The 27034-nt window shown below is 37.9% G+C and overlaps 1 protein-coding gene across 3 annotated transcripts in view; it reads left to right on the top strand.

The window, feature by feature from the left end:
* The window catches only part of PIK3C2G (phosphatidylinositol-4-phosphate 3-kinase catalytic subunit type 2 gamma), a 646925-nt gene that overhangs the window by 418355 nt on the left and 201536 nt on the right, over nucleotides 1-27034 (top strand). For all 3 annotated transcript variants that reach the window (XM_058282853.2, XM_071210197.1, XM_071210198.1), the window contains 2 exons: nucleotides 4235-4328; nucleotides 12518-12612. In XM_058282853.2, the coding sequence (XP_058138836.1) occupies nucleotides 4235-4328; nucleotides 12518-12612 (189 nt within the window). The remainder of the gene's footprint in view (nucleotides 1-4234; nucleotides 4329-12517; nucleotides 12613-27034) is intronic.

A 27034-nucleotide genomic window follows, 5' to 3' on the forward strand; every position in this document is an offset into this window, starting at 1 on the left:
CCCTTTAGAAAAAACATTAAATCCCATTTTTTTCTTTTTTTTAAATTTTTTACACATTTTTAAAATAAAAGTTAATCACACAGAATGTTACATTAAAAAACATAAGAGGTTCCCATATAACCCACCCCCTCTCCCCCACCCCCAGCATTTTTGTAAATTGTATTTTTTTATGATATATACATCACAAAAAATGTCCCATTAAAAAACATAAGAGGCCCCGTATACCCACCACACCCCCACCCCACTCCTCCCACACCTACAACCTCCCCCGTCATTGTGGCACACTCATCGCACTCGGTGAACACATTTTGGAGCACTGCTGCACCACAGATAATAGTTTACCCTGTAGTTCACACTCTTCCCCAGTACATTCAATGGGTTATGGCAGGATATATTAAGTCCAGCATCTTACCCTGCCATATCATTTAGGACAGCTCTAAGTCCCAAAAATGCCCCCACATCACATCTCTTCTTCCCTCTCCCCGCCCTCAGCAACTAGTGTGGCCACTTTCTCCACATCAATGCTACAATTTCTTCTATTACTAGTCACAATAGTTTTATAGTAGAATGTTAGTAAGCCCACTCTAATCCATATTTTATTCCTCCATTCCGTGGACCCTGGGATAGTGATTTACACTCCACCTCTAGATCAAGAGGGGGCTTAGATTCCACATGGATGATGGATGCAATTCCTCTGCTTGCAGTTGTAGGCACTCTTGATTCCCTGGTATGGTGGTTAACCATCTTCACCTCCCTATTAGCTGACCTGGGTAAGTCCAACAAACCAGAGAATAGGAGTCACAACTCTGCTGAGACTCAGGGCCCAGATGGCACATGGACAGTCCAGAGATTCAAGTCCCCTGAGTATATGCCATCCCTAGCACCAACCACAGGTTCAGTAAAAGTGACAGAAAAGGCATGTGTAGAAAGGTCTCATTTGAGTCCAGCTCCATCACACTCAGGAGCATAAATTCCAATGTAGGGCCCACTGACATGGCACAGAACTCCAAATCCATCTGTCATGACCATATACTCTATGGGTCTTAGCCTTCAGGAGAACCAGTACCTAGAGTTGTATCTACTTTGGCTTTTTCTGGGGTCCTGCTGAGGCATGCGTTAGCATGAGCCTCTGATGACTTCCCAACTCTTTTTTGAAGACTCTTAGCCACATAAACTCATTTGTCTTTGCCATTTCCCCCTTTTATTTAAGGTCGAAAGGTAGTTTTTAACACATGATCCTACATATAGGCTGAGAAATTCTGCTGGTCTGAGTTGACCTTTTATTCAAGGTCTCTTTCTAGTTGCATCAGCAGTTAGTGATTGGTAGTAATCCCTCGGCGCCAGGGAGGCTCCTCCTCAGGAGTCACGACCCATGCTGAGTAATGCGTTTACATGCTGAGTTTGGCTTAGAGAGTGGCCACATTTGAGCAACGTGGAGGCTCTCAGGAGGTAACTCTTAGGCACCCTGTAGCTCTAGGTCTAGTTCATATTTCAGGCACACAGGCTCATAAGCATAGTCATCAATATCAAGGGCTCATCACTGGACCATCCTTCCTTGTTGGTCTTTGTCATTGCACTTGGGGATTATTGCTATTCCATTTGGGGAATGTGACAGAGCTTCCCTGGGGAGGAACTCAGCAATCCCTCAGTTGTCTTTTGTAACTGTAACTACTATGAAAATACCCAACATATATCAGAACATTTTTATGTCCCCTGTATACGTGCCCTGGAGAACTCCCTCCCTTCCATGTGCCCCCCATCAATAACACCCCACACCAGTGTTCCTCCCCTGCCATAGTTGAACCTCTCTGTGGTCCAAAACTTCTTCAACAATGAAGGCTAATAGATTGCCAAATTCAATTAATAGGAAAATGAAATACAGTGATGGGTTTGAAGATTAGAAATAGTATACATACTAATGTAGAAATACTAAAATAAAATAAAAATAAATTGGTGTATTAAAAAAATGAAAAACATTATAAAGCTTTGTTTTTAACATTTTGCATTTCAACACTGTAATAGGTATTGTCCTGTAATTACAGTGGCAAGACAGTTTCTTTCATTTCTTCCTCAGTGTCTACATTCTTTTTTCTTTTTTTTTCCTAATTTTTAATTTTGTCTTCAAAAAAGTTTTAGATCACAGTAATTCACATATATAATAAAGGGGACTCCTATATATCCAACATCAAACCCTTTTTCCCCTTCCCCAACAATGATCTTTTCACATGTTCAAGTTATATTTGCTGCAGCTGATGTGCAGATTTTGAAACATAGCCATCAAATATGGTTCCATTTTAGTTTACATTATGGGTTATATTTTAGACTGTACACATTTTTAAATTTTTAGTTTCCTTAAATTTTACATTATGGTTTACATTTTAGCTTATAGACTTTTATATATTTTTGGTGTAAATTAACATATCCTATATCCATCATTACATGACCTTGTGGAGCACTTCCATTACCCCCCAGTTACCCTGCTTCCATCTATTCTATACCTCTCTCCCCTCCCCTCAGGGCCCACAGTGACAATCAATCTTTACTACTTGAGGGACCAGATTTACAGATACTTGCAAAGATGCTGAGGGCTTGACATACTAGACTGCCCTAACCCATTGGGAGCTACCAATTCTCTCTAGAGACAGAATTCCCTCTGTTTGAGAACAACAGGTCTCCCTAGTATGTGGGTACACCTTCACACCCATTGTATGGGTCTCTACCCGATGATATAACACACTATGACAAAATGAGCACCCACACACCTCCTAGAAGCCTGCGCCTATGCCAGATGCCCCCTCTTAAGCACCTTAAACATGTAATCCTCCCTCATATTTTCTGAAGAGTTTTCTCAACATTATAGTTTCAACCATATACCTGACAGTTTCCCATATTCAACTGTTCCCCACCAGCCCTCCCTCTAATCCCTTGGGCCATCTGACCCATCTTTCCAACCCTAGCCCCCCTCCAGCCCACAAAGCCCCACCCAAAGGTATCCCTATGCCCCCATCTTATCCCTTCCCTGTACAAATACTTACCTCCAGCTTATCATAGACTTCACCCATGTAGGTGTCAGCTCACAACCTTTCTCTCCCCACCAAATTCCTTTAAGCCTATCTTCCAGTCTCTAGCTCTCTGAAACAGCTTGGTTTGTTTATTTCATATCAGAGAGGTCATGTAGTATTTGTCCTTCAATCAACTCCTGGTGGGAATGCAGAAGGATCCAGCCATTCTGGAGGACAGTTTGGCGGTTTCTTAAAAAGTTAGCTATAGGTTTGCCATATGACCCAGCAATTCCACTGCTGGGTATATACCCAGAAGAACTGAAAATAAGGACACAAACCAATATATGCACACCAATGTTCATAGCAGCATTATTCACTATTGCCAAAATTTGGAAACAACCCAAATTCCATCAGCAGATGAATGGATAAATAAAATGTGGTATATACATACAATAGAATACTACTCAGCTATAAGAAGGAATACAGTACAAACACATGTGTTAACATGGATGAATCTTGAGGACCTTTTGTTGGGTGAAGCAAGCCAGACATTGAAGGACAAATCCCATTTTAATCATATAAACCATTAGGTCTCCAGCAGGCAATAGTTAACAAATGCATGGCTTGAGAAGCGAAGAATTTCATATTACTTCAGAAGAGTTTAGATAAGATAAGAAAGGATCTGACATAAACCTAGGTTTAAAAAACACCTAGTAGATTTTTGGAATATTAGAATTGTTCTGCATGATATTACAATGATGGATACAGGCCATTATACATTTTGTCAAAAGCTATAAAATTGTGCAGTGTAAAGTGTATGCCATAATGTAAAATATAGACCATGGTTAGTAGCAATGCTTCAATATATGTTCATCAATTGTAACAAATTACCACACTAATGAAAGTTGTTGTTAATGGGGGAAAGCGTGTGTGTGGGTTTGGGATATATGGGAATCCCCTATATTTTGATGTAAAATTTATGCAACTTAAAACTACTTTAAAAAATAAAGGGAAAAAACATCTAGTGGAAAGGGATTTCTATGGCTTTCTATAAGCGTATAGAATATGGAAAAAAATTATTTTATTTGATGCCCATGATCATCTTAATTGATTATAGGATTATTATTTGACCTTATAAAATGGGGGTGGATTTCATTTTCTGTTCTTCTGAAATTTTTCTTGCATTATCCCATACCATTAACAGCTTAATATATGTATTTACTTTGTATTAGTTTTCCAGACCAAGAAATCCGTAAAGCAGCAGTTCAACAATTAGATAACCTCTTGAATGATGAACTACTGGATTATCTCCCACAGCTAGTTCAGGTAAGAGCAGCAGAATTGCCAAAGGATTCCAGAGTATAATATTTCTCTAAATAGTTCCCAATGAATCACCAATAGACTACATAAAAGTTCTATTGCAATTTGACAAGCCAAGGGACTAAATTATTGCTCATATGTAAATATGGGTAATACAATCAATTTCTAGACAAAACTGGTAGAACTACCAAAAAATAAAAAATAAAAGAGTATATCACAGAAAAAAAGGTAAACATTTTAAACAAAATTTGCTTATTAACTGCCACAGGGAAAACATAACAATGTTTATAATGAAATCTTTTCATCTGACTATATGTAAAAGAGTAAAAAATTAAATAAATGTTAAGTAGAAAATAACTACTTGCTAAGCAGCTCTTCATATTTTATGAGGTGTTTTGGTTTTGTTTTTTTTTTTTTTGCCTTTCCAAGGGGATTCTAATATTGATTTTAAGTTTAGAACAGTAATTTCTAATACCCAAATTCTGCCACCATTTGGTAGAGTTTAGGGCCAACAACAAATATCAGAATGTTGGGATAATTTTAGAATATAATATAAAATTATCTAAAAAATATGAACAGACAAAGAGTAGGACTAAAATAAAGTATAGAGTATGCTTGTGCTAACATAAGTTGACTATACTGCTGAGAGGGAACATATTGCTATGATAAATCTGTGCTTAAAACTTGGTCTAAAGCTACAGCATGCGGTCACCACTCGGGCTGAAGTGTGGTTTGCTGGCCTGGCGAGGGGAGCGGCCGCGGTAGGCCTAATTCTGCTGCCCCCATAATAGGGTGGTTGGTCGGGCCCACCGCCACCCCTGAAGGAAGCTCGGCATGGGCGCAGAGTGCCCTCGGGTCTCCCCTTCTCGGCAGCCATGCTTCCGCGGCCACCCCTCCTCCCGGATGGCGCCACACGATGCCTGTGGGGCGGCACCCTTCTTCTTCTTTCTCCCTGCGCAGGCGCAGGGCGGAAAATTCCAGTCTGCCCTTTTCCCCTCCCCCGACAGCAGCAACAGCCAGGCGTGGGCGGAAAAATCCAGTCTGCCCTTTTCCCCTCCCCCGACAGCAGCAACAGCCAGGCGTGGGCGGAAAAATCCAGTCTGCCCTTTTCCCCTCCCCCGACAGCAGCAACAGCCAGGCGTGGGCGGAAAAATCCAGTCTGCCCTTTTCCCCTCCCCCGACAGCAGCAACAGCCAGGCGTGGGCGGAAAAATCCAGTCTGCCCTTTTCCCCTCCCCCGACAGCAGCAACAGCCAGGCATGGGCGGGAAACTCAAGTCTGCCCTCCACCCCAGCAACAGCAGCCACCAATCCCTAAACCCTGCCCCTTCCCCCAGCAACAGCGACAGCCAATCCCTAACCACCACCCCTCCCCCGTCCAGTACCGCCCACTGACCTTTCGCCGGCAACCAATCAGAACAGGGCGTGGCTTCAACCAATCAGCCTTCCCCAGCCTCTATAAAACTGTTGCCTCTCCCTCAATAAAGTGGACTTGCGTGTTTACCTTGTCTCCGCGGTAGTTCTTCTGCCGTGCGCCCTCCAGTCCTGAGAGCCCTCGACAAGGGCCTGGCCTCCCTTGTCCCCAGTTCGTCGCCTGCTTCTCCGGGCGACCCCTTCGTCGCCGGCTTCGCCGGGCGACCCCGTCAGCCGAACCGTGCAACCCCTTGTGAGACCGATCCCTCGTCTGCTGCTGACCGACCCCTCGTCCCAAGTGGGACTGACCCGTCGTCCCAAGTGGGACCGACCCCTCGTCCAGAGCTGGACCGACCCCTCGTCCGCAGCCAGACCCCACCTCTACCGACCGAGCAAGCCGCCGCAACAGCACATACTCTAACTTATTTTATATTAGTATATGATGATGTAATTTGCTTGATGATTATTTAGTTTAAAATGCTTACCAATAATAGTTTAAAACGGTGTACTGCATAAGTTTAATTGATCATATATGGAAGGAGCTAACTTTTTAATGTGATTTTAAGAGAAGTGAAATGACAATCAAGACTATACTTTTTATTTAGAGATTAGATTACTTTATAAAATAAGTAATCCTTGCTTCCCATTCACTTTCCTGGAGACCACGAAGTACTTTCCAGAATTATCTGGAAGTAAAAGATCTGCCACTCTTCCAAGGAAGTACACCAAGCACTCTCACCTATGTGTAAACTCCTAGAAAAACCGTCTGCGTCATCTGTCCTTCCCATGGACTGGGCAATCATATTAATAATGAACCCTCAACTTCAAAATACTCATGTTTTTACTGAACATATTTTATTAATTCCTCTTTAGTGCACATAGGAGCAGCCATTACATTCTTTCACTATGTGCATTCTTTTATGTATGTGAAACTTCCTTCACTGTGAGAAATCCCATACACGAAAATGTTCTGAAGCCCCAGCTTCAGGAGCAGAGTGCAAATCCGATGGAGTGAAACTGTGCATCATGTTCATATGAACCTATGATCTTCCTCTCCTTACAAAAAAATTTTTTTTGCAATGCTGCATACATTTATCCACAGATCCCTCAACTTCCAAAACTCACATAACACTATCACTTCATCCACATGGTTGTGTGCATCCTGAATACAATCAAAGATAAACATTAAATTACACATTTTATAAATGATCCTGTAAATGACTGAAGTTTCAAAGAACAGAAGTTTTTGGAATAGATCCAAAGTAGGACTTTAGGTTTGTATGTTTTTGTTTTTGTTTTTGTTTTTGTTTTTGTTTTTGTTTTTGTTTTTGTTTTTGAAACTCGGATATTTTCTTATCAGGAAGATCAGGATGTAGTCACAAGGTGTTTTAAAATGATAGGTAACTCCATTTTTTAATATTATAGGGAGATGCTGAATCTGATGGGAGGAGCCTCTACTGTTAGACTTGAATACCATATTACTATGCATGTAGAATATGCATTACTCTGAAAGCCTCCTAAAGAAAGAGACCTGGTTAATAAATAGCTGTACTGTATATTTACTTTTGCCAGTCCTCATAGTTGTGACTTCCCTAGACTTCCCAGTAATGGGGGAAAAAATAAAGATTAATCTGACTTGAATCATTATTCTCATGGCTCATCAGTTTCGGCAATGTGCTATATCTAACCCAATAGAAAAGAATAGCAATAAGTTTTTTACAAAAGTTTATATAGATTAAATCCATTTGAAAGTTATAGTCTGAGTCAATGTATTTAGCAACAGGAATATTTCTGAGAGTCATATTTCTGCTTATTCAATTTCATAGGACAAAGTGTACGCAGAATCCCACATAGCATGCACCAGAAGATACAATTAGGTAAAGTTACCACTGTGCCCTAAATGCAAATGGAGATAAAATTTTCTGAGATGAAAGGAAATGTGTGATGTCTGGAAAGAATTTTCAAAAGTGTCGTTGTTGAGTTTGTCCTTAGATTTCTATACTCCATCCTGACTTAATCACTTTCCAGTGCATTAAAAAATCCTACCCTGTTAATTATTTTGTTATGAATTATAACATTAGAATTTTGCAGACTAGGTTAGATCAATAAGAAAGAATTCTAGGACGAAAATGAAAACAGATGCTATGGTTCATAGCTAGGAGTCAAATGAGATACAGACCTAGAGTTATAGCAAGACACAGGTCAAAACCATGTGAGTAGGTTCCAAGAATATAGAGTTCATAAAAATGAGGTGTGTACCAAAAATATGCCTGTATTCTGGATAATGAGACAGGAGTTAGAGGAAAATTATACCAGTGGACAGTGTGAACTAGGGAGTTTGGGAGCAAGGTTGCCAAAAATTAATTGGCATGGGATGGGATGGGATGGAAAATGTAATGACAAATTTTTTTTCCATTGTGCCTTTCATCACTGTAAGATCTGTTATCTCCTATATATATGGACAATTTCTTTTGTATGTTTCCCCAGTGTCTTGTTTTGTTTTGTTTTTTTCACTTCATTTTCCAAGAAGCTGTAGATTACAGAAAAGTCCCATAGAAAATATAGGGGATTCCCTTATCCTCCCTCCTATACCCCAGTCCTTCCCTACCAATAACCATCCTACATGAGTAGGGTACATTTGTTACAATTGATGAACAAATATCAAAGTGTTGCTACTAGCCATGGTCAGTCATTTACATTATGGTTTACATTTTGCACCCTACACTTTTATAGGTTCTGACAAAATGTATAATGGCCTGTATCCATCACTGTAAGACCATACAGAACAATTCCAATGCCCCCCAAATGCCCTGTGTTCACTCATTTTTCCCTTCCTCACCCCTTGGAATCTATGGCAACCACTAAGTTTCAGTTTTTAGAGAATAAGGTTCATATTTACATGCATTAATATTGAAGGCTTACCATACTGGTCTGTTTTCTTATATTAGGCACTGCTTAAGTACTCGAGAGATTCTTGCCTCTCTATTTGAGAACGTAGCAGGACTCCCCAGGATGGGAGTTTAATATTTTCTTATTTATTGTGTATGTCTCCACCCTCTGAGATAATACCCTATGACAAGATGAACACAGTCATATTCCAGGGAAGCTTGCCCCAGGTGCACCCTTTCCCACATATCCCCCTACCACCAATAATGCCCTGCACATGTAGCCCTTCCCTGCCCTATTTGCCAAAATAACATTCCCACCATTGTAGTTTTAACCACAGACCTACAAATCCCCAGGGTTCACCTGTTCCTTCTCACAGTTCCATGGATAGTCCAACCAACCCCTCCTCCCACCCTGCTCATGCTCACATTCCAGCACCATCGACTCCGTTGGCATTCCTGCACCACCATCTCCCCCCTCCACTGCCAAACCACCTTATCAGGTTCTGCCCAGATTGACCTTCAGCTCACCACTCTCTACTCCCTTTCTGTCTCCTGGTAACCTATCTTCCAGTCGCTAGCTCTGTGAGTCTACTCAATAAGCTTAGGTCATATCAGTGAGGTCATGTAATATTTGGCCTTTACTGACTGGCTTGCTTCACTCAACCTAAGGTCTTTAAGATTCATCCATATTGTCATGTTTCAATACTTCATTCCTTCTTACAGCTAAGTAATATTCCATTGTATGTTTATAGCACATTTTACTTATCTCTTCATCTGTTGATGGATACTTGAGTTGCTTCCAACCTTTGGCAATAATAAATACTACCACTGTGAACACTGGTGTGCATATATATGTTCATTTCCCTGCTTTCAATTTACTGAGTATATACTAAACAGTGGGATTGCTGGATGATATGGCAATTCTATAGTTAACTTCCTGAGGAACTGCCATACTATCCTCTACAATGACTGCTCTATTCTGAATTCCCACCAGCAGTGAATGAAGGCTCCATTCCTTCACATCCTCTCCAACACTTGTAGCCCTCTGTTGTTTTTAATAGCTGCCAGTCTAATAGATGTAAAATGAGATGTCATTGTAGTTTTGATTTGCATCTCCCTAATAGCTGGTGATGTTGAGCATCTTTTCATGTGCTTTTTAGCCACTTGTATTTCCTCTTTGGAAATATATCTATTCAAATCTCTTGCCTGTTTTTTTTAAATGAGTTGTTTGTCTTATTTTCGAGGTATAGGATTTCTTTATATAAGCTGGATATTAGGCCCTTATCAGAGAAGAAGTTCCCAAATATTTTCTCCCATTGGGTAGGCTGCCTTTTCACTTTCTTGACAAACTCCTTTGAAGCACAAAAGTTTTTAATTTTAAGGAGGTCCTATATATCTATTTTTTCTTTCATTGCTCACACTTGTGGTATAAAGTTTATGAAACTGTTTCCTACTACAAGATCTTGTAAATGTTTCCTATATTATATTCTATGAGTTTTATGATGTTGGCTTTCATATGTAGGACTTTGGTCTACCTTGAGTTAAATTTTTTGTAGGGCATGAGATGGTGATCCTCTCTCATTCTTTTGGATATGAATATCCAGTTCTCCCAGCACCATTTGTTGAAGAGGTCATTCTGTCCCAACTGAGTGGGCTTAGTGGCCTTGTTGAATACCAGTTGACCGTATATGTAAGGATCTATATCAGAACTCTCAGTTTGGTTGCATTAGTCATTAGGTCTATCCTTGTGCCAATACCATGCAGTTTTGACCACTGTAGCTTTGTTGTATGCTTTAAAGTCTGGTAGTGTGATTCCTCCAGTTTCATTTTTCTTTTTCAATATGTTTTTGACTATTTGGGGCCCTTTACCCTTCCAAATAAATTTCATAATTGGCTTTTACATTTCAGTAAAAAATACTGTTTTAATTTTTATTGGGATTGTGTTAAATCTGTAAATCAATTTGGGTAGAACAGATATCTTTATGATGTTTAGTCTTCCAATCCATGAACATAAAATATTCTTCTATTAGGTCTTCTTTGATTTCCTTTAACATTGTTGTGAAGTTTTCTGTGTACAAGTCCTTTACATCTTTAGTTGAGTTTATTCCCAGATATTTAGTTCTTTTAGTTTCCATTGTAAATGGGTTTTTTTCTTGATTTTCTCTTCAGATTTCTCATTATTAGTGTATATAAATGCTACTGATGTTTTAAATGTCCACAGTCCAGTAATTTATTTTCAATTTCAGTAATTGCAAATTCCACAAAGAAAACTGAAGAATAGTGATATTGTTTAAATTATTTCTTCGTACACTCAGTGATCTAAAACACCACAGTATCCAAGATACACAAACCTCAGGGAAGGGTTAGTGAATACATGGAGAGTGGAATTATGGTGCTTTTTGTTCCATAAATGGAACAAAATGGAATGGTCCCACAGAAAAAGCACAGGGTACAGCACAACATAAGGGTACCTGTTAAACACAAAGTGAATTGCAGCTGATTTTTGTGTGTTGGTCTTATATCCTGCCACTTTACTGAACTTGTTTATCAGCTCTAGAAGCTTTATTATAAATTTTTCAGGGCATTCTATGTATTCAATCATATCATCTGCCAATAGTGAAATTTTTACTTCTTCCTTTCCAATTTAGATGCCTTTTACTTCTTTTCCTTGCCTATGTGCTCAAGCAAGTACTTCTAACACAGCAATTCAAGTCTGATAAATAGTTACCAGGCTCAAGAAGAAATAGTGATTCAGAAATCTGAAATAGTTAAGCATGGAAGTAAATTCTGGACGTAGCTCCTGCAAATATGATATGCTCACTTTTAGGGCATAACAAAACCCATGATCTAGTTAGTCCATCATAAGCAAGTAAGTGAAGGACAAAGGATATATAGTTTAAGGCAAGGCACTTTATTGTCTTTATACATTCAGGTCACATCAAGAGTTGATGTAAATTCACTGAAATCATTTTCAGTACTCTCTCACCTTAGGAACATAAACTTTCCTATGTTTGAGAATGGTTAGCATATTGAGATGTTTCTGCAGGTGAGTGTGTTGATGAATGTGGTATCGATTTTATCTGCTGTCTATACTATGATATAAAACCTGGCTTCAACTCTGTGTGTGTGCATGTCAGAAAGAGAGAGAGAGAGAAAGAAAGAGAGATGGAGAAGTTTATAAGAAGAACTTGTTTTTCATTTTCACAACATATTGAGATCTCTGAGAAAATAATGGAGGGTGAGGTACTGACTGCTGAAAGCAAAGTCCCCACAGTGCAGGTGGGGGGCTGAAGAAGATCCCTAAGTATATCAGAGACTATGACATTGCTATCTGTGTTTTCCAGCAGGCTGGGTATCCTATAAAACCTTAAAATCTTGTTCATAGTAAAGATGAGGGAAAGGATACAGGAATGGATTGTGGTGACAACAATCAGCTTTGACACCTAGATGTAAAGCTTTGAAGTCTATAGATTGATACTGATACCCCAGTTGATTTCTGTTAAGACGTTGAGTCTACATTAATTTCCCAGTGCATAGAAATACCTATTGCTTAACAATGCCATATTTTTATAATCCAGGGAGATTGTTCATGATACTTTTTGGTTTTTGTTTTCTGTTTTTCCATGTGTCTGTGACAGGATTCTCCTGGGCATGTCTTAAACTCTACCAACCACCCTCCCTTATTGTCCTGGCAATCCTAAAATGTAAATGATGAACAAAAACCAGACTAAACAAATCCAAACTGTGGAATGTGTGCACTGCTTATAAGTTTATTGACTATATTATTAACATTTTATTAACATGCTATTTTCCCTGGTCTTTTTCAAGACTCTTAGGTTTCCCTACAGTTTTGATACTGTAAAAATAAAAGTGTAAACTAATATCTCTTATTTCAGGCTGTCAAGTTTGAATGGAGCCTTGAAAGTCCTTTAGTGCAACTCCTACTACACCGCTCATTGCAAAGCATCCAGGTTGCTCATCGTCTTTATTGGTAAGATTAATTAAAATAGGTCAGGATGCCTTTTTAATTGTCAACTTCTTTCCATGGCCAGCTTTAACAGAAGTAAAAGATTTTTTACCTTGTAACTGATAAAAACGCCACTTAAAATTCCACCAAGTTTGAGTCTTTGTCAAGGTTATTTTTTGTTTATGTGTATAATTTAACTGTCATAGATTTCAAAATCTTCCTTTTGAATAATAGTTGCTATTTTAATCCAATTAGAATCTTAGATCTGGCTGATACTTTTCCATAACTTCAAATCACAAGAAAAGTATAAAGTGCTATTTGTGGTCATAGCTACTTGATGGTGGTTTCAATTATGACATCTAGTTACAAGACTGTGAATGTCTGGGAAGTATGTGTGCTGTAAAAGTAACTTTTGTGCAATATTAGTTTTAGACATTGGAATCAAAAAAGCAATATATACAATTTTGTTGAAAATTCCTCTTAGTGTACAAATTTTTCCCAAAGCATAAATTTGGAATGTTATTAGCAGAGAAATAAGACTTATTTAAGAGATAACAGAATTTCTCCCATCATCACCTACTTGATCCTGTTGATCATGATGTTCTTTGCTTGCTTTTCTCCCTACTTTTCTTCTATTACTAGCCTTGTAGTCTCAATTTCATAGCACAGAATTTTAACAATTACAAGCATCAGTGACTTAAAGATAAAATTGGATGTACTTTTTGTGTATTATACATTGATGACAGGCATCATTTAATGACCTGAATTATTACTTTAGAACGTTGATAGAAAAAGAGGATGCCAGTAATATTTTTGGGTACCATGCTTAATGCTTCAAGAAACACTAGTAATTCCATGAAGATATGGAAAAACAGTCCAAGCATTCTGGAACAAAGTAGAGACACAGGGATCTTGTCAGGAACCAATGTTTGAATTGCTTCTCTTTTTCATTTTAAATGCCTAATACAAAAAGCAGAACGTTCTTCTAATATGTCACTATAATGAGACATTAGCTATATTGACTAGCATTGGGCCCTTCACTGAATGGATTCTCTTTATCAAAGCTCTGAATGAAGCATTATTCTCTTCAGTTTTTCAGTCAGCTACTTTGGTGCTAAGAGAAGTTAAGTGGATATGCTTTGTGGTGTTCTGTGGTCATATACAACTAGGACGTCATTAAACTCAGTGTTTACTTCTGTTAAAACTTTTATTTTTAGGATTCATTCATTAAAGCCAAAGCATATTAAAATATAACATTACCACACAACAATCTTGATTTAAATAGCCAAACCAAAATATGAAACATATAAAAAGATAACTTTCTTTGACACTTGGTTTTTTTAAAAAAATCTTTAAAATAGAATAAAATAACCAGGACTTATCTAATAGACAAATGATTGTTATACTATGCCATGTTATTAAGTTCTTCATCTGCTAAAGCTGTGTGAAGTGAAGTCATTTGAAAGGCAACAATGAGTGCAAAGTTGTAAATGAATGTCATACTTACAACTTGAGAATAAATACAATTATGGCACTGTTTCCTAAGGAGAAAAATCTTACTATGTACAATTCTTGACCTTATTAAAAAGGAAAAGGCCAATAACAGAGTCCATTTCTCCTCTCACTGATTCAAAAGAATATTATATAAGAAGTAGAACAGGCTGTAAGTTACAAATGGATTGCTGGTTTTTAGAGGGCTTATTTTGCGAGGGTATGGGAAAAAAGAATGGAAACAAGAAGGGAGATCTTAAAATACTTCTATCTCCTTAAAATGTAAAGAAAACTTAAGAATTGGGCAAAATGTGCTAAGCATGAAATAGCATAAATATTATTTATATTTAAAACATGCTTTGGAGTTAAGGACTAGGTGGTGGCTAGCATCATGTTAAGGAAGTATTTGTGTATAAAATGGTGAAAAATGTTAAAGATTCAGCTCATACCCCATATAATCCAACAAAAAAAGAAATACCTAGTTATCTCTCCTTAAATAAAAACAAAGATGCAGTGCCCTGAAATTAAAATGGAAAAAAATCTAGAGAACTATCATGCATCAGCTTATGAATTTTTTCACCTGGATGAGCAACCTCTTATTAAACTCACCTTATTTAACACTGAACCCAACAGCCTGCCCTAATCATCCAAACCTTGGATTCTTCTCTGGATCTTCCCTGTTTCTCGCTGACATACTCAAATATTTGCCAAACCCTGTAACTTTTTTTCTGCCTAAATAGCTCTCCCTCCATCCATGACTTTCGCCCCTACCCTCCACCTCCTACCACACTGACCAGAAGAAGGCTGCCTCACAGATCTTGAACTATGAGTAAATGAGCTTGGACAGATAATCATCTTGACCTCTTGGCATCACTGAGGCTAGACTTCCTGAATAGGAAATTGACTTGGACTTACTGTGAAAATCCTCCACTGGAAGGGTAAATGTAGGATGAGTGGCCCCTATTTTTTCAGGGAAGAAGTTAACACAACATCTTTGGGTTTGGAAGTTTGAATAGCTTTAAGTCCCAATTTGCCCCTAGCATGTGGCTGTACACAGGAAGCACAACGTTTTGGTCTCATGTCTAGAAGGCTTCTCTGCCGGTGATGTAACAATGAAATGAAGCTTCAACTCAGCGTCTTTCTCTGTTTTTTTATAGGAAACAATTTAACTGACCGGGGGAAAGACTTTGCCCTGGGGGTGGGGGCTGCTGATTTGGCTGGGCTATCAAATGGTCCAGGAAACTTCCACTGCCATCAGCTGCAGTTGAATATTTCTCCCACATGGGCTCCTGCAGTATACTGTACATAGCTCTGCCTGATGTCATATAGCACTGCCTCGACATCTCTATCCACTTGACTAATTCCCCTAAGTCTATGCTGAGTAATGGTAGCAATTGTGTCATACTCTTCAGTGTGCTAATCCCACAATGATATCTGGAACCCAAAAGATATTCAAAAAGCATCTTTAATCATTGAACTATAGAAATTTCTTTAAGGGCACCAAAATTTTCACCTCCTGGAATTCTCATGGCCCTCTTGGAATAGGAAATTACTTATTTGCCTGACACACTGTAAAAGGCACTTTGGGGTCCCACCCAGATCCCCTTTTCTTGGCTGGTGGTCCACCTTCCCCCGCCGTCCCCCAACCCCCTGCTCTGATTTTTGACTGCCTTTTGACAAGTACCCACTTCTCGGGAGAATTATCCTCTGCCAGCAGAACCACTTGGCCTGAGAGGTGAGAAATGCCTAGGTACAATTTACATTCCAGAGCCGCTCCTGGATCAGATCGAGGCTAGCCTTGATGTGAGGCCAGTCTTGTTGACTCCTTCCCTTTCCCTATGATGCTTCCCTTGGTATCTTACAGGATTTTTCCTGAGGAGTGATACCTCAGTTAAGTACATGCACCTGAACTCCTGTCTCCACCTCTGTTCTAGGCAATCTGACCTAAAATTAGGACTTATTTATTGAAGGTAAATAATTTAACTGTGTGAGAAAAGAAAAAAATGGCGCATCCATTGGTGCATCAGTATGGAACAGCAACCCTGCTGCCTTGAATTGCTTCCAAGAAAGAAAAAAACTGACTCAAAACCAGCATGGCAGGGAGCTATTTTACAGCAAAGCTCTTTTATAAATGATATTACTTAAAGCATGTGCTGCAAAAATCTCCAAATGATCCCTTCAGAGTGTGAGCACCTAGGTGCAGCCTGAAATGAAGCTCCTGTTTGCAAGCCCCATTAGTGCAGGGATTTTGCTTCTGTTTCATTCACTGATATATCTCAGGTGCCTAGAATAATCCTTAGCCCATTACAGATATTTAATAAATTATTATGCAATGGATGAATAGGATTAAATTCCCGGGCTCAGTTGTGCATGTGCAGATTTTTGACAGAAGGGGGCAGAAGAGAGCTGCTTCAGCAGTCACTTGGACTAAGTGCAAAACCAGAGCTGGCAAGGCTAGACCAATTTTAGGAGTTTGACCCAAGCAGGAACTGGACAATAGACATCAGGAGTGAAATTGAAACTGGAGTGGAAGAATAATAATGTGAGCAGAAACTAAGAACTAACCTGAGTCAGGAATCAGGCCTGAAAAGCAAGTTCATACGAAGTATCTGCTGAAATAGTTGGGAGAGCCATGGAGTGAATCAAGCTTATGGTGTCTCTGCTACCACAGAACCTTTTCAAGGTAGCATATAGTATCAAGGGGTCTTATTCTTTGAGCCTTAGTAATCTGCTACCCACAAAATACACCCATTTATTTTCTAAACACTCTGTTGTAAATTTCTTTTTGTCCGGAAATTTGTTGCAATTTCTCGAATCAGGGGCGACTATAAATATAGTAAAACAATATGGTAATTTTCCTTCTGGGACTTGAAGTCACACATGTCCCTTTCTCCCCCCTTCCCTGAAACTGTCCATTTGTGAATCTCTCCTTTGGGTTAGGTATAGTTTCCTCCCCACAGTCCTCTTCTGATATGAATATGTATATTTTTTTCACAACATAATGATTAAGATGAAACAGTTATCATTTTCCCATTTATGTGACAGACTGTCACGGTTGCACTAGTAAGGATAAAACCAAGAATGGCTGTTGCCGTAAAGAAACTCAGAGGCTAACATACTAGCATCTAGGCAGCAGGAAAGAGCTCATTGGTTATCTGCTGGGAAAGAGAAGACGAAGGAACAGACATAAAAATATCTGTCCATTTTACAGTTTTGCTTATGACCTGTTGGCAAATACAACTACAGAGCAGTGAGGCAAGGCTGGGCATCAAGTGAGAAAAGGAGCCTAACTGTGCGCTGCTGCTCTGTCGGTTCTATGTCCTGATAAAGGCATACAAATGTGTACACGAAGGAGGAAAAAGCTCACTTTCTGCTTTGATGTCTGAAACACTCCCCGAAGTGAGAGTAAAACAGCTGTAATAGAGCAGACGTGATAGAGAATCAATAGGAGGTTCTCAAGCCTCAGTCCTTCACCATCTTGAATCATTATATTGCTACTAATTCACCTTTTTACTTTTACAATGTAATAAATAATAAATTATTGCCTCACTTTGTTGTAAGGGGAAGATGTGTCTCGCTGTCATTGTATATTGATCTGCTATAATGATCTTTCACCCCGTTGTTCTCAGGAAAGTGAACACCAGCTCGAAACCCTACCCCAAGCCGTTCAATAGCAATAGCTGCTCTCCACCCCACCCAGCCTGAAGAAAAACTTACGGATATTTATGAGAAAGTTTTCATTTTACATAATTATCTGAAATCCTTTAGCATGGTTTTCTAATTAAGGCATAATAAAGGGACAGTTGTTTCTGTCTGCATTATGTCTATTCCATGTGATAGAGGTTTTATATAGCTCCTTTAATAAACTTGTTTTAAAACACCAAACAATTTTTAAGTTAATTTTAATGGCATTTGTCTTATTCCTCTTATTAAATATATAAAAAAGTCGAATTTTATATAAAGTTCTACACAAATCATTGCAAAGTCAGAAACAGAGCTCTACTTTAAATTTACCCCTCATTTAAGTCACTTTCCCTTCAAATTCTTTTCTTTTGTAAGGGAAGTGAAGAGTTATAAAAAAGAACATTTTATGTATAAACACCAGACCTCAAGTAATAGAACTTGGACCCCAGCTGGCCTTTGGGAACTGAATTTCCTAATCTGTTCTCAAGTAATTTTTCATTATAATGGCCACATGTGATTACATCACTGCTTCCTTAGATAATAATCTGGTTTCTTTATAATAATATTAGTCCTCCATTGGCATAGATTATGTTAGGGATTTGGGTTATGGCCTTAAAGAATTATCTTATGCTGTTTAATTTATTTTTTCATCAATTAGCCAATAACAACAAAAACAATATGGTCAACAAAAAGTCTTTTTGTTTAGAAATTATCCCTGACTTCTAATAATATTTAGATTTGGCTTACAAAATAAATATTCTAACAGATATTCATAGAGTCACAAGACTTTGGAAGTAAATAGGTCCATGGTATGATCTGTTATAATACATTTTCTTTTCCAGAAAGTGATTTCAAAAGGTTAAGTGATTCATCCAATGACAAGTATCTAGCTGGATAAAGAATCAGGTTTAGAATCTGTTTTTCATGAATTTTGATTCCTAATTCAGGTCTCTTTTCGATTTAATATCCATACCCAAAAAAGTGCAAACTGAAGAATACAGAAAAATTTCTGTCAATAATTAGGAACTGGTTTTACCTTAATTTGAAAGCAAAATGAAAATCAAAACAAGATCCCAAATTGAAATCTTTATATGTAATAACTCAAAATTTTTGCCCTTAATTGTTAGTGTAACCCAAAAATGCTGCAGATTGTAATTGTTAATTAATAGAGATATGTAATAAGCTTTAAAAATGTGTACTTGAAGGAGTTTTGAAATAGAAATTGAGTTCTTTGCAGAATCTTTATTTGTAGTTCCTGCTTCATGCTTAAAACCTGAAATCTGCTTTTTTAGTTTTACTGGTTAAACCATATTTGAGAAAAAAACAATTGCTGAGTAATTTACTTAATAGGCTCAGTGGAAACTTATTTTTCAGTACATATCAGGTAAAGCCAAAATCTTCTCAGTACTTTTTCAAAAATAATATCTCATTAAGTCATTAGCAACATGCTAAACACAATTCAAGTCAGCCCATTTCACCAAGTTAAATGAGTTAGAAAATAAATTCCTTCAGCCCAGGTCAGGACTTGGCAATAATCAAACACAAACAAAATCAGTCTTTGGTTCTCTTCTGAGTAAAAATAGTCAGTAAGCAATTGGATCTAGAAGTTTGGAAGACAAGGGCAGGCTCTGGGTTGGCGGTGGAGTGCTGGAAGATACCAGCACATAGATGGCACTTACCCTGAGTCCTTTCTTAGGGCTCACTCATCCTCCAGGTTTGGAGTCCTCTCCTGAATTCCCTGAAGCTGAAATAGAGAAGGAGGGGGAAGCACTGGTTCACATAGAAGGTATTTTTAGGTGCCAGGCCTGAAAATAGTGTACATCCGTTTGTCTGTATTCCATAGGCCAGAAGTAGGTTGCATTGCCTCTCCTAATTCTAAGGGAGTAGGCAAGTGGTCCAGCTATATAATCAAAAGCAAAAGGCAGTTTGATATGGTGGGCTCAGAGCAGTCTCTGCCACTGAGGTGAAGCAGGATAAATGACTCGAGAAATTGGACCAAGTGGTAGAGAAAGAGGACATGGGAGTGATAAGGTGCAGGAAAAGTAGTACCCACCTTTACATATATGAATAGTTTTCTTTACAAACACTAAAAATGCCTTCAACAGATCAAAAAACCAAACCAACTACTACCTAACTACTCAACTGAGAATCATTATTTTGACAGACATCCTCCAAAATGTCTTTAGCTTTTATCCAACATTTTTATAATTCATTCCAACAGATTTACCCTATGGGTACATTTTGTAACCATTTTTTCTCTAAAGAACTCTTTATTATGATAGTTATGTGGCCATGACAGGCAACTGTGTCTCAGCACAAGACTTAAAAGATTGAATTCAATATTCCTACCCTCTTCCCTTTCAATCCCTGCCCGTCATTCCCAAACCTTCTTTTTTTGTGTGCACGGTCCTGGTTTACAGCCACTACCAAGAGACTTCTAGACAGAAAATACGGAAAGCATTATTTTTATTCCACAACCTTCTCATTTGATCAGTCTGTAAGTCCTCACTGTGGTTCTTCATAAATATGTCCTGGATTGCCCCTTTCTTTATATTTCCACTGCTAGTACCTGAGCTCTAGTCTTCAGTATTACCATGTGAACTATAGCAACAGCCCTAACTGTTTTACTAAGTTTCCATTCTGACCCATTCCAGTCCATCTATCCTCCACTCCATCATAACAATCTTGACTTAACACAACATGATGCCCAATTTATAAACTGGGCTCTGGATCCTGGGTAATCCCAGCTGGTTGGCAGAATTTCAAAATCTCAGTCCCATCTTTCCTGCTGATGGGAAGGAGGATTGTTATCCTGTGAGGTGAAAATCTATTGCCCCTAAATATGACTTTACATTGAGCGTCATGATCTCAGCAGTGCCTACATGTCTGCCTCATCTCGTATGTCTTTCTACCCCCAAGCATGGTATTTCGCTGTTCTCAGGTTTTCAGATCTCTTCAGGCCCCAATGCACATAACCTTTCCCTCTGCCCAACATGCATTTGTCCCTTCGATTATTCATCACCTTTTAGGACCCAGCTCAAAACTTCTCTTCCCTTTGGAGATGTCTCAGCCTCAGCTCTTGTGCACACTTCTCATACAGTTATTGGCATATTCAGATTACTTATTTATGTAAGCCTTTCCTTGACTTTAAGATTCTTTGTGCTTCAAGTAACAGAAAATCCTGATTCAATTTGTTTAAATGATAACCAGTTCATTTAATGGTTTAATGAAAAATTAATTACTTCACATAATAAGAAGTTCTTTAGTGGAGTGGTTAAAGAGTTTATTAATACAGCAACTCATTGGTGGTTTTATCATAAACCCAGGTTCTTTCCAAATCTTTCTGCCTGTCAATGTGTTAACTCATCCTTAATCTAGCTCACATGATGCTGATAAGCAGTCACAGTTGACATCACAGCAAACAGGGACTCTCTCTTTCTCAGCAAAAGAAAATTGCCTGTAAACCTCTTTTCATGTCATTTGCTAGAATTGAGTCACATGTCATCCTGAACCAGTCACCTGACCAGATGGCAATCAGGTGAACTGGATGGCCGTGATTGGTTTAGAAGGTTCAGAATTTATCCCTAAACTGGTCAACCTCCCTGAAGGTTTGATGTCTGAATAAAATCAGAACTTTTTGCAGACGTGAGGGGAAAATAGCTATGGAATAGGTAAGCCCTGTTTTCCCCTACAAGTCTAGAAGTTAGCTGTACCGTATCATCCATCCTCAGCACAGAACATGGCACATAAACTGCATATGTGCTCATAGTATGTAGTACAAACTGTTCAAAAAATACCTTTTGAGTGAATAAAACAAATGGTCATGTGACATGCACTTGAACTGCCCCCAGGGTAACTGACCTTGACTACCGCACTTAAACAGCAGGCAAGCAGAACAAGATTTATCATAGTAGATGGACAGAGTAGGCCCTTGGCTTTCTGACATTCATTTTGCTCTTTTAAACAAAATATCCTCTCTAGCTGTGTGGAATTGGAGAAATTTGAGTTAAATAACTTACAGAATGATATTACACTCCATTATCATACCCTGATAGGGTCCACAGTGAGTGCTTTTTACTGACTTAACTGTGGCATATCTTCTACCCTGACTGAAAACAAAAGGCTAGATCTGGTGGTTAGGCAAGAAGTGTTTTAGGGGATGGCCTTGCCAAGTAGGCACTTACTTTCATTTAGAATCTTATTTTCTGTATCAAGACTATGAGAATTTGGGAATTACTGGACAGTTTCATTATTTTTCTGGCCTTTCTATTCCTCAGTTTTTCCCTGGGCCATGGAGGTTCAGAGTTCTTTGTGTTTTGTATGAGTTAATGAGTAAGCTCTTTATTTGCAGGCTTTATTTTACTTTCTATCATTGTTCATCAAAGGATGACTCTTTGAAAAGGTTGAAAGGAGATTTTTCTTGCTTTTCTTCTAACTCAATTTTCTATTCCAATTGTGCACAATTATTATAGTTGCAAGAGACGGGCAGTTACTTTCTCATTCTTTGTCTGAAGAACTTCCTAAGTGTTGCTTTTGCTATAACAAATCCCAGACTTGTATATTTCAATCCAACACTTGTCATGTTTAATAACTTAGAGTCCTTATACTTGTTTTGGCATGTATGATTCACTTTTGACCAATGGAAGAAAGAAAAGCTCACACAAACAGTGACTTGTCTTCAAAGTTGACAGCCTGCCTAATGCACTAACCACCTTGATAGAATATCAGGTAATCAGGGAATCTTGCTTGGGTTTAGTCATCTGAAATTGTTTGCCATAGAACTCCTAATGAAAGTGCCACCGGTCACTTTTCTCCCTAAATTGGATACCGTGTACATGTTTCCTAAGGTGTTGTAACTCACTAATTTATCACAAGGGGGAATTTTTACTGTTTTCTCGCAAGTAAAATTTACCATCATTTTTTAGAGAAGTTGCTACTCAAAACACTCTTGACATAAATTGATTGATTACTCTTGACATAAATTGATTGATTACTCTGATGATCTCCCCAGAATTAATCTAGGGCTTCAGTACATAGATGTTGTGGGGTGGCTGCACCAGTAGGCTTCAGTGAGCAGAGGCAGGAGAATATATAGGAAGAAGATTGAGGAAAGAGGGAGTGTTCTGTCACTCATCCATCTATTCTCAAGCTTTTACTGAGTGTCTATTATGTACAAAACTGATAGCACTTTTGTGGAGGAGATAGGAAATAGATACAAATTACAATAAACATGGTTAAGTAATGTGGTTTTTAAAAGCCTCCTAGCTACTTCAGGCATTTACCACAGATTCTTGAGTATTCTCAGATCTACTTTCTCAACAAATGAATTCTGAATTTTTCATTCAGTTCTTATCAGTACTGTGTTACTGGTTTATAAACCCAAATTCGATGTATTCATTCACAATTATTTATTCTTGAATATAGTTATTTGAAGTGTCGAGAACCACTTTCCAGGATCAGTGAAACTTAAGAACTGAGTTAGTTATCAAACGGTGACTTGTGTAATCTTCTGGAATATTTTACTACTCTTTCTCTATAGTACTTTCTGTAGTATAGAAAGACTATACTATAAAGTTTATCAACTCTAGTGTGGCTCTGACTTGAAAAGCGCTACTATGAAATTCTAATAACCTAGCTCTGTTTTTAATATGCCTTTTCTTATCATGACATTGCTCTGTGACAGACATAGTATGATTAATACTAGATATATGTGAGTCATCTCAAATATCATTTCATTAACTTGCAACAAGTCTATTATCTCCACGTATCAGATGAAGAAATTAATACTCATAGAGAAAAAATGTACACAGTTATTAAGTAGAAGAGCCAATGTTTGGTCTTGTACTCTATCCATTATGACCTCTTGACCCACTTAACATTTTTAAAGATATAATAATAACAAATAACAGTAAAAGGCAAAATAACGTAACTGAAAGAGTATAGGATTTGAAGAAAAACGTACTTGAATAGAAACTCTAACTCAGATCCCTAATAGCTGTGTTGCTTTGGAAAAATTACTTAATTTCTCTGAATATCCATTTCATTATCTTTAAAAGAAAGACCTTTGTGCCTAACAGAGCTATTGTTAAAATTAGTTGTGATAATATATATCAAAATCCTTTATATACATGCAAAGTATTTATTTTTGGAGTCATTTTAGAAGGATAAGAAGTATTGTCAAATTTCTAGTTTCCAAGGCTATAACACAAATTAATAATTGCATGGAATTTAGACTTAGGGTTCTTTACGTTTGCTTCCTCATTACTAACACTGCTCTTATTTTGTCTGATCCTAATTGAGAATTAAAGGTTAATAATGATCTTTGAAATGGGTGGAAGTAGAAAAATTATATATAAGCAAAGTAGATTTTAGATGAATTAAGGAAAGTATCTTGAAACATTCTAAGTTTTAGAAAAAGTTGGGGATATATCCATCATTTGGTTTCAGAGACATTTTACAAACTCAGAGAAATCTAGCAACATTCACAGACTGCCTGTTGTTACACGTTTTTACATCTCAAAAGCCAACATCTACCTCACTTCCATCACTCATCTGCCTGCTAGCACAATACAGAAGAAGGGACTGTGAGCAAAAATGTCATCAATTTTTTGGTTCTTTTGAAGGTTTATAGCTGTGAACTATAAATACAAAATTGTACTCATTAAGAAGTTGGAAACATAAAAGGCAAAGAATTTAAAGGACCCCTGAAAACCACAAAAAAAAATGTGGCTCGCTAAAGCATTGCTAAACCTACCAGGCTAGGAAAGCATTGTAACAGATTATTTGAGAAGAGGTAGGAAATCCCTGGGAGATCTCATGAAATAGGGAAGAAAACGTGATCGGCAGTCATCTTGGATTTTTCCATTCTTTAGCCAGATCTTAAAACCCTGAGTGACTTATTCATTTACTGAGCATGTGACTACAGGGAGATAATAATGCCATTATCCATGTTTTACTTTCAGGATCAGAATTAGAAATCCTTTTCAGTTTGACAATAGAGTGATGACAAATGAAGATTGGATGATTTTCTTTTCTCTTTCCTTTACCTAGGATACCTAGGAACGATTGCCCTTACAAAGTGACTTGTTATTTCCGTACATACATTAAAGTTAAGTCCAATTGGTGCTCTGACCTCTGGATGACACTGTACCCATATTATATTTTTTTATATTGGACATGTTACTTAAATGGCCTGAGCCATTTCTTCATCGACAAAACAAGACTATCTACCAAACGTAGCTAGTATAAGATGTGACACCTACAGTTACTTAAAAAAAATATATGTTGAGTAAATGAATAATTTAAAAAATTGAGATTTTTGAGTATGAAATGATATAAAATTATGTGTTATACCTTGCACAGCTCCTAGACTTAACAAATATCTTTTCTTCTTCTATTTCCCTCCCCACCTCCATTTTAAATCAAATTATGGTACTTCCTTTGTGGAAGATAGATTGGGAATATTTTAATTTGTTCTCCCCAACCCGAGCATATTATTAAACAAGTGGGCCTAAATCTGTGCCTCTGTGGTCTAATTCTCTTACCTTGCATGGCATCTGAGTGTAAGGAAGAAACCCAATCTCAGTGTAAGGAGGAAACCCATGTAAATGGAAAAACTTCCAGAGCATTGTTTCTAGTGTTTCTTACCATCGCACATGTTGCCACCATTCTGGACAGTCATTCATCACTAAATGGATGATTCAGCTAATAATCCTATCCTCAAAAGTCCTTGACATCATTTTTCTTTTTTTGCCAATAAATTTTAGCTCCTTCCCACTTCAGCAAGTTATTTCAATGGCCACGTATTAAATCTTGCCATCACCCGAAGTGGCTTCTTATCTGAAGTTTTAAACTCAGAAATTTAATATAGTAACACTTACATATTTGACTTCACTACTCATATTAAAACTGGAGTCCAGTGCCAATGGAACCTTCACTCTCCTGACTTATCCCTGTTCTCAAGCTCATCAGAACACTCACAGTTTGACTTACCCTCCTTCCAGCATTCCTAGCCACTCATTGAGGTATCTAGGCAAATTTCCTCGATTACATTCAGTATCTAACACCTCATTTATAACATGTCCTATGAATCAGTCCCCTCCTTTCCATCTCCACTCAACCGTTGGTTCAGCACATTATTGCTTCCTGGTTTCCTTCCTGAAAGTGTTATTGTTTATTATTTGGTCTCCCGGGTCATGTTTCTATTCATACCGCTTTACCCTCATATTGCTTTAAAATTGAACAGTGATTCCACAATGCCTGCAGAATAAAGACCAAGCTCATTAATCTTGTCCTATATTTCATGATCCAACGGAAAATTTTTCTTCCATTTTCAATATCAGGAAAACTTGTACTTCTCCAAAACAGTTTTGTCTATCAAAACAGACCTTTGAGCTACTTAAAAAGAAAATTAAGTATATTAAATTTATAAACACAGTTCAAAATGTTGGAGTGTTAAGTTTCTAAATTATCTCCCCACCTTGAAAGTAACCGTTATGATTTGCTACATGTATAAATTGTATAAGATATGTGAGTTGAGCTTAAGTGCTTAAGAAAAAGTTGTACTGGAAATTTTCATAAAATACATTCTAAATATTTAAATTTATTTATTTTTAAATAATTTTTAAAGCCAAAGTAATTTCTGGAAAATCTTCTCTACACTCAAAGCTGTTTGAAGATACCAGATGACAGACCTGACTAAGAACGATGCCTGATACATAGTAAACGCTCATCCGATGTCATTACTTCTCTCAGTGGCTGCTTAATCACTTGGGGTCAGAAATTTATTTTTAACACAACCTCATAGCATGAGTTCTAAATACTAACCTGACTCCTGGTTCCACTTTCCCCATCTGTGTCCTCCCTTTCTTCATTTCACGCAATTAATTTAAAATTTATCTTTGTGTATGCTATACATAAATAACAAATAAAAAAGCATTTAATGTAGCTAGTATTTTCATGTTCATTTAAGAGACCTGATAAAGCTGGGCTGGTCCCAGATTCCCTGGACATTTTTGATTTACCGTGATGGGCCAGGGGCCCTGTCCCACGGCTGTGACCAGGATTGTGAACTTCAGCCTGGCCTCAGGCCTTCCCGTGTGCTCACACTTACAGACCTGGGCTCCCTAAATGCTCTCACTCTTCTGTGCCTCCCCACTTTTGCATTTTCTTTCCTGTAATTTACATTATGCAAACAGTATTAAATATGCCTGTTCCAACTAAAAATTAATAGGAATAACTGTATGCAAGCCCCTCACACTCGGTCCCTCGC

Source organism: Dasypus novemcinctus, chromosome 20, assembly GCF_030445035.2.
Source record: "Dasypus novemcinctus isolate mDasNov1 chromosome 20, mDasNov1.1.hap2, whole genome shotgun sequence".
Lineage (NCBI taxonomy): Eukaryota > Metazoa > Chordata > Mammalia > Cingulata > Dasypodidae > Dasypus > Dasypus novemcinctus.